We start from the raw sequence: 9,328 nt of genomic DNA on the forward strand, positions 1-9,328 counted from the left end.
CGTCAGAGCAGGAACACTTAGATGAGGCTACACAGGAATGTGTCCAGACAGGTTTTGAATGTCTGCACAGAAGGAGACTCCACAACCTCCCTGGGCAGCCTGTTCCAGGCTCTGTCACCCTCACTGAGAAGAAGTTTCTTCTCATATTTAAATGGAACCTCCTGTATTCCAGTTTGCATCCACTGCCCCTTGTCCTATCCTTGGTTGTCACTGGGAAGAGCCTGGCTCCATCCTCATGACACTCACCCTTTATGTATTTATAAACGTTAATGAGGTCACCCCTCAGTCTCCTCCAAGCTAAAGAGACCCAGCTCCCTCAGCCTTTTCTCATAAGGGAGATGCTCCACTCCCTTCATCATCTTCTGTGACTCTCTCCAGCAGTTCCCTGTCCTTCTTGAACTGAGGGGCCCAGAACTGGACACAATACTCCAGATGTGGTCTCACCAGGGCAGAGTAGAGGGGAAGGAGAACCTCTTTGGACCTACTAACCACCCCCCTTCTAATACAGCCCAGAATCCCATTGGCCTTCCTGGCCACAAGGCCACAGTGCTGGCTCATGGTCATCCTGCTGTCCACCAGGACCACCAGGTCCCTTTTCCCTACACTGCTCTCTAACAAGTCATTCCCCAACTTATACTGGAACCTGAGGTTGTTCCTGCCCAGATGCAAGACTCTACAGTCGCCCTTGTTATATTTCGTTAAATTTTTTCCTGCCCAACTCTCCAGCCTGTCCAGGTCTCTGGATGGCAGCACAGCCTTCTGGCATGTCAGCCACTCCTCCCAGCTTGGTGTCATCAGCAAACTTGCTGACAGTGCACTCTATTCCCTCATCCAAGTTGTTGATGAATATATTGAATAGTACTGGTCCCAGTACTGACCCTTGAGGCACTCCACTAGATACAGACATCCAAATAGACTCCACCCCACTGAGCACAACTCTCTGGCTTCTTTCCATCAGCCAGTTCACAGTCCACCTCACTACCCAATCATCCAGGCCACACTTCCTCAATTTAGCTGTGAGGATGCTGTGGGAGACTGTGTCAAATGCTTTACTGAAATCAAAGTAGACCACATCCACTGCTTTACTGTCATCTATCCACCTGGTTATGTCTTCATAAAAGGCTGTGAGGTTGGTCAAGCATGACTTCCCCTTGGTGAAGCCATGTTGACTGCCCCTAATGACCCTCTTATCCTTGATGTGCCTTGAGATGACACCAAGTATAAGTTGTTCCATCAGTTTCCCAGGCATAGAGGTGAGGCTGACCAGTCTACAGTTACCTGGGTGGAGTGACATTTGGAAGTGATATTTGCTTTCCTCCAGTCCTCAGGCACCTCTTCCATTTCCCAAGACTTGGCAAAAATGTTGGAGAGTGGTCTAGCAATGACTTCAGCCAGCTCCCCCAGCATCCGTGTGGATTTATGCAGGGATTTACCCATGTCCAGATTGCTTAATTGCTCCCTCATCAACTAAGGCAGACTCCTCCATTGTCCTGACTTCCTCTGGGGCCTCAGAGGTACAGGGCTCCTCAGGACAGCCTCCAGCAGAGTAGACAGAGACAAAGGCAGCATTCAGTAACTCTGCCTTCTCTGTATCTTCTGTCACCAGGGGACCCATCCCATTCATCAGTGGGCCTACATTGCCTCTGGTGTTAGTTTTATCTGCCATACATTTGAAGAAGCTGAGGAACCCCCGCGAGGAACAGGAAACATTTTTGAGAGTCAGGTGTTTAAATGATGATTACAGCAAACAGGGCAAACATATCATCTGAATGTGATGTCCAAGGCACAGAGGAGGCATTCGGGCCACCTGAAAGGAAATGTCTACATAAGGTGGTCTTGCCTCTCACTTAGACTAACGACAGAGCAGATGTGGTGTTTCATTTCACAACTTAAACCTGTTCAATTACTCAGCTGTCTAAAACAGCACTGAAAGTATGATAGAGGACTAGATTATTCCTCACCTGAAGAGAGAAATGGAAAACTATGTGCCCATTTTCTGTATCACACCCTAGTGATCATTAAGCATTTTCAGCTGCTGGAGTTCAAACCTATCACCTGCATCCCAAAGGCATAGAGCCTTGATCCCCCCTTGATCCCTCTACAGAGGGATCTGGACCAGCTGGATCATTGGGCTGAGACCAGTTTTATGAGGTTTAACAAGGCCAAGTGCTGGGTCCTGCACATGGGTCACAACAACCCCATGTGACACTACAGTTTTAGGGGAGTGACTGAAAAGCTGCTTGGTGGAATAGGATTTGGTGGTGCTCATTGACGGCGGCTGAACATGAGCCAGCAGTGTGTCCAGGTGGTCAAAAAGGTCAAGGGCATCCTGGACTGTGTCAGGAATAGTGTGGCCAGCAGGACTGAGGAAGTGATCGTCCCCCTGTACTTGGCACTGGTGAGGTCAAACCTCAAATACTGTGTTCAATTTTGGGCCCCACACCACAAGAAAGACATTGAGGTGCTGGAGAGAGTTCAGAAAGGGTGATTAAGGTGGTGAAGGGTCTGAAGAACAAGTGTTATGAGGAGCAACTGGGGGAACTGGGGCTGTTTAGCCTGGAGAAAAGGCAGTTGTAGCATGGAGGATGTTGGTCTCTTCTCCCAAGTGTTAGACCAAGTGATAGGATGAGAGGAAGTAGCCTCAAGTTGTGCCAGGAAAGGTTCAGATTGGATATTAGGAAAAAAATCTTCCTGGAGAGGATGGCGAAGCACTGGAATTGGCTGCCCAGGGATGTGGCAGAGTCACCATCCCTGAAGGTGTTTAAAAGACATATAGACAAGGCTCTTAGAGACATGATTTAGTGACAGTGTTAGGTTATGGTTGGACTCCATGATCTTAAGGGTCTCTTCCAACAAAAATGATTCTTAGATTCTATGTCTTAGAGGGGTTCAGGGGTCCTGAGACACTTGTTGACTTTCAATGGCAAAACGGTTGAGGCTTTTTGTTCTCTTACAAGCTGTCAACACGTCTCTTTTTCCATACAAACTAAAGGGGATAGGTGGAAGAAGATGTATTTTATATATAATAGTATAAACATCTACCTCGTAGAACAGTTTTGGAAGTTTAAAATGTTGCATGACTCAATACCAAGTAAGTTTAATCTACCACACTGCTCTGTTTCCCTTGCCAAGTGGTTTATTATTTTCCAGGCAAACTGTTTTCTCCATTCTGTAAAACGTCTCCTGATTATTATTGCTCAAGAGCACAACCACAGTGCTTGTTGAAGTTTACCTGCACCATTTGGAGGTGGAATGGACAGGGCAGATATGGAAGAGTAAATCTTTGCAGAAGTCCTGTATTCATTTAAGAAGTCTGGGTTTAGTCCAATAAAAGCACTTCTCTACTAGCAACTTTTCTTATGGCAAGAGATATTCAGGCCAGCACCTCTCAGAACAGCTAGCTTAAACTAAAACGGCTCTGCACTGTAACACATTTCAGATATGGCTAAACTGTAATCACTTTTTGGCATGTTCAGGTTTTTTTTCTGACAGTTTTTCAGGACTTTCACGAGGATTCTAATGTCTTAGATGTCCTATTGAGTTGTGAAAGGGACATTCATCACATTAAATCACAGAATTTGGAGATTTATTTTCCAAGGCTGCCTTACATCTGGTATGTTCCATGTTCTACAGAACATAGTAGCAGCCACTTAAACAGTAGTACAGTTCAAACAAAACAAGAAGTGCAAGAAGCACAGTGACTTCGTTTACATGTGGTACTGCTTTAAAGAGAAGAACTATATTTGAAATCAAAACAACGCTTAGGGTTGCATTTTTCGAGGACCTCTGGGCCTAATACAATTCTCTCCATACCTGGATTTCTCAATGATCACCACAGCACTTTGTATTTGGCAGCTGTATCCTTTCCCCTATTCTCCTAGATTAAAAAAAACAAAAACAAAACAAAACCAAAACCAAAACAAAACACAACAAACAAACAAAAATAAAAACTAAAAGCTTGACATATTGGGGCACATCCTTCTCCTCAGTGCTTCCACCTGCACAGGTCAACACTGGTAACAGATACAGCCCCATTGTATTTCCTCCTATTTCTGAGCTTTGCTTCTAATAATTCTTTTGCTACAGAAAAGCCTGAAAACTGACAAAACTTGTTCGTAGTGTGACTAACTTTCAAGAGAGGTTCATAAACAGTCTTTTCCACAAAGAAGAAAGAAGCATAAGAAGAACTAAACCATTATACCCATGATTCTTGTAATTTCAAGAAGAGATAATCGACAGAAGACTGCAGAGGGTCGTCTTTTTTTTTTTTTTTTTCCTCTCACTAAACTATATGTTAGCAACAAGATCCTTAAGACTTGTTTGTTCTTGTAGTCTTTAAGTTTGGCCAACATTTTAGTATCAAGATGTTCACGAAAAACACATCTACGCATATACTTTTGCGTAAGATTTGCGTTCGGCCATAATGAGAAGTTGTATTTGTAAACATAAATAAGATGAACTTTTATTATATTTTCACATCCCCAAGGAAGTGTTCAAGAAGCTGCTTGCTGAACAGCTGGTAATGTTGCACTTCAGAACTGGCAATAGTTGAGCAATGGGTCAAACAGCCATTTTACAACAGTATAATCTCATGCCAAATAGTATGTCTCAGTGATGCAAGCTAAATGGCTTGTATCTTTATACGAAGCTGATGCCGATTTTGAGATATTAACATTGTTTGGTGCCATGATACTGACTGGTTTTACTAAGGACGGAACGTGGTCAAGAAATGTCTGGTTTTTACACGAGTGTTTCTGCCCAAGTACCTTAGTAACACTGCAGCTGGCTGGGCACCAGAAACTGCAGGTCCTATTCCAAATTATGGTGCAGCTGCATCTTGTAACACTTCACAAGTCCACTGAACATCTTTGTCAGCTAACCTGTTGATATTTGTTACCAAGCTTTTGAGATCCACAAAGAAACACACACATACTAGATCTGCTGAATTGTTACTCATAAGTGGCGCAAGCAGGATACAATGGTTTTTATTTGAATTTAATCAGGTTGAAATCATTACAGGTTGATTTATCTTAAAGCCAGTTTAGTATTATGGTATGGTTGAGTTTTAAAATACTGTATAAATATTGGGTCAAATGTAAATAATGCAATATTTGATGGGGTAGACAACTAAAGAACAGTTTTGAAGAGAAAATAAAGACAAATGAAACAGTATGGTTTAAGTGGACTGAATAGTTGGACAACTTAAATATTGTATTAATATATAACAGTGCTAACAGCCATTTGACCCATGTATTTGTTTTGTCCCCTAAATACAGTTAGATGAGGCTGCAACACAGCTAATACATGCAAAAGAACTACAGTAGCTAAAACCATGTGGTATTACTAGATACTTTTTTTCTGGTTTTGCTTCGTCTTAGAATTTCTGTGGAAATAAATTTTGATATCAGGTACTACTGGAAAACTGTGTCTCCACACTTTTCCACTTCTTAGAGCCCACCAAATATCAAGTCCTATCTTGCTTTTATGATAGCTCTGTAATATTCTAAACTTGCTTTGGCCACACAAATACTCAAGTATGATATTAAGATGTAGGAAATTGTGCCAGGAATAGCAGTAAGACTGGAAGCTCTAACTCCATCTAAAAAGAGCTAAAATATTTTGAAGATCTGAATTCTTGTAAGAATGGAAACATTTCTACTATGTCACTGATGCAGTTGTTAAATAAAAAGGTATCATCTCCCTTAGGTGCTTGGGACTCTAAAATTGTAAAAAGAACTGAAACTATCAGAATAATATTACAGTGTCAAATATGAAGCTCAAAAGCGTGTGAAATATGTTCACTTTTAATAATCTGAAAGCTGACAAACATATTAGTTTATAAGAGCACATGATGTAATAACAAATAATGATTCCTAAGAACAGAAAAGGGCATTACCACTTACAAAAACCAAAAACTATTTTCAAATCTCAGCTGAAATAATTGTGCAAAAAATTGTATTTTGTTCTCCTCTACATTAAAATATATATATATATATATATCGTATTTTGTCTTGAGTATTCTACTCTGAAATCTAAAATATTCCAGAAATCCAAGAAATATAACAATTTTTTTTACTCTAGCTGTGCTTGGACTTTACGCCTATCACTGATTATGCAAGTTCAGTTTCTGAATGAGTAAAACAGTCAATGTAACTGCAAACTATTCTGCAAGTTTCTCAGTGTTTGAACAAACAAACTGAATGTGGGTTGTGGTGGTAGTTTTTAGTGTTTGTTTGTTTCTGTTGATTTTTGTTGTGGTGGTGGTTTTTTTTGTTTTGGTTTGGGTTTTTTGGTGCTGCTTTTTTTTCTCTGTGATCTCTCTCACAGGTTTTCCTTAGATAACTTCTGACTTTTGAAGATTACACAATCTTCTAATTTCTTAACTATATTAAAAAAAAACGCAGGATCTACTTACGTCCATGGGATTACTTTGTGACATGGTATCCCACTTGAGTGGTACAACAGAAAAGTAAGGTAAGGTGGGATCCTGACACTGTTTGTTTTGATAATAAACTTTGTAATGGGGCAATAAAGCAAAATTTAGTTGTTCGTAAACTTTCAGAGAAGTGAATTTAAAATCTACTCTGATATAAAATACAAACCAAACAAAAAAAACACCCAGCCAAACAAAACAAAACCCCAAACTACAACCAAAAAATCCCAAACCAACCAACTGAAAAAAACCCAACAGAGCAATACTTTATTTTAACTGCTAAACTTAAGTGAAGATGTTAACAAGCAGGTTACTGCAGCGCCTGTCTTGGCCACTGAGAGGGAGACCCACGCCTTCCAGACTGGGAGTGAGGTGACCCTACAGATCCAGACCCTGTCTGCCCTGCATTGGAGCATCCCCCAGTCCTACACCAGCGAGGTGTCATGTGCCTGTGTGTGTAAATCATAACAGTTCGGTTCTCAGCTGAACATCAACACCGAGCAGCAACAGTTCATTTTAACCAGATACAGGGGGAAGAAAACGGGATGAAGAACACCCAATGGCAAGTACGGGCTGTTTGCTGTTGACAGTTAAGCAAGGGTAGATTTTATTCCGGAATATTAATACCTCTCCCAGACGCCCACTCTCTGCCGTCAGCCACAGGACTCGAAACAAGCCCTTTCCACCCCAACTCCAGGAGCGATCTCAGCAGAGGGGAGCCCCGGAGCCCTTCGAAGGCTGTGGGGTGGAGAGAGGCCAGAGGCCCGGCGGCTGGCGCTCGGCCCCGGGGGGTGCTCCAGACGTGGCCCCCCCGCAGCAGTGCCAGCCCGACCCGGCCCGGCCGCCGCAGCTGCGGTGAGTCAGTGGGCACCAGGGCAACCACTTCTCGCAGCTGCATCCCTCCCCCCGAAGCATCATCTCTCTCCCCGGCGGAGGACGTTCTGTCTCTGTCCTCCCTCTGCGGCGGCCGGCCGGGACCCAGACCAGCCCCCAGCGGGACCACTCCCCGGAATGGCCTCAGTTTACCTTACCTTGATGCTGGTGTTGCTGGTCTGGGTCTCCACCTCGATGCCGCAGCAGCGGGGCGTCCTGGCCCGGGCGGAGGCGCCGGGATCCCTGCGCTCCTTGCGGCGGCGGTCGCCGGAGGGCGGCGGCTGCCGGCTCTGGTAGGCGAGGACGGCGGGGATGGAGTCGGCAGCGTCTGTCTTGATGAAGAGGCCGTGCAGGGTGGCCGTGCCCTGGGAGATGGTGGTGGTCTGGTGGGGCGAACTGGACTCGTCCGAGTCGCGGCAGTAAATCAAGCCGCTCTGCGAGACGTGGATGCTGGGGGCGCAGCCCATCCCTTCCCTTCCCCACTCCGCCCCGCTGCACCGCCGGCGGGCTGGCCCGCTCTGCTCCCACCTGCCGCCCGCTCGGGCTGCGCGGCCGCCGCCGCTGCGCTGCGCACCGCGCGGTGGCACCGGCTCCGGCACCGGCACCACCCCCCGCCGGTGGCGCTGCCCCGGCCGCTCCCGCCCATGCGGCGCCTCCCCAGCACGCGCGACCGTCTGCCCACGCCGCCTCCAGGGATCCCAGACCAGTTAAACCCCTTCCTCTCCTCGACAGCGTGTTACGAAGCACCTGCGGCCACCGGCTCCTCCAGCCGGTGGCGGGGGGGAGAAGGAGCAACACCATCGGTGGTGCAGCCCTCTCCCGACCCTTGCAGAGGGTCTGCTTTCAAGCCTTTCACATGTTCAACACGACAGCCCCCAACTGTGCCAAATACTTTTTTTTTTTCCTTTAAAGCATTAAAAATACTTATTTTCACAGTTAAAACGCACCTACTTCTCTTACCCATGGATGAGCAAACCTCAGTTACTTGAGGGGACTGCAGGGAGGATTTCAGAGCTACACCACACTCTCTACAAATCTGGAAATGGGGCCAGGATTGTTCCACAATTTTTAATTTTTTTTTTTTTTTTCAATTAGGCAAATACTCAAAGACGCAAACTGCTATTATAGCATCTGATAGATGCCAATCCTTGTTTCCAGTCCCTGGGGAGATAATAAAGCAAAATGTTTAAAGCTGCAGAGATTTACACACCCTCTTAGCTTTCCACAGTGAATAGTTTCATTGACCTCAGTGAAACTACCTACGAGGTCTAAAGCTAAACATGTGGTTTTTATGTCTTTGCAAGATTTTAGTTTAAATCTGTTTTTAATAGCACATTATAAATCCTTCAAGAATTGGTAATGGCATCCGAGCAGTATGCTCCCTGCCTAATAAAGCATTTATCTGACACACAGCTATCAACGAACACTTGCGCATACAGCTTTTCTTCTCCTTGGAGTGTTACCTGATGTTTTATCACTGTTTCCACACCTAGTTTTTAGTCAGTGATGTGAAAATACTAGAAATGTGAAGCACAGTTGGTGCAAGGATTGTGATGCAGAACAACAAAGTCTTATGAACATGTTGTTTTGGCTCATAATACTCCTGAAGTGCTTTCACGGATTACAGACCAGTGATGGCTTAACGGCTAGAATGCCTAAGTTTAGAGAGACCGAGCCTTTAGCCTCTGTCTTTGCTGATCCAATCCATGTGTACTTAGGTACGTTCACTTATCCATCAAGACTGGGACCGAGGTCACCAACCTGTTTGACAAACTATAGATTTCCAGTCACCAGAGAGAGCCTGTGTTGGCCTTAGTTATCAAATTTCTCTAGGTAATTTTTTTTACCACTCATTGCCGATGTTCACAAACCAAGTTTTGGCTCATATCCTGTATATGCTGCATGTTTGCATGCTGCCACTCTGTTCTGCTGATGGTTGTCTTTAAGGACCAACTTGAAGACAGACTCGGTATGAACATAGTGAAGCAGAATACACTTCATCACCTAGCCATGCAGCCTTTG

The 9,328-nt window shown here is 44.7% G+C and overlaps 1 protein-coding gene across 4 annotated transcripts in view; it reads right to left on the reverse strand.

Moving 5' to 3' along the window:
• Nucleotides 1-7,968, reverse strand: part of PDE8B (phosphodiesterase 8B) — a 78,679-nt gene extending 70,711 nt beyond the window's left edge. For 3 of the 4 annotated variants that reach the window (XM_065860454.2, XM_071802621.1, XM_071802623.1), the window contains exon 1: nucleotides 7,465-7,855. In XM_065860454.2, coding sequence (XP_065716526.1) covers nucleotides 7,465-7,773 — 309 coding nt within the window. In that variant the 5' untranslated portion in view covers nucleotides 7,774-7,855. Of the gene's footprint in view, nucleotides 1-7,464 lie in introns of all 4 variants that reach the window. The other variant, XM_065860452.2, reaches the window with a different exon arrangement.
• Between the last annotated feature and the right edge of the window lie 1,360 nt (nucleotides 7,969-9,328).

The sequence above is a fragment of the Patagioenas fasciata genome, chromosome Z (assembly GCF_037038585.1).
Source record: "Patagioenas fasciata isolate bPatFas1 chromosome Z, bPatFas1.hap1, whole genome shotgun sequence".
Classification (NCBI taxonomy): domain Eukaryota; kingdom Metazoa; phylum Chordata; class Aves; order Columbiformes; family Columbidae; genus Patagioenas; species Patagioenas fasciata.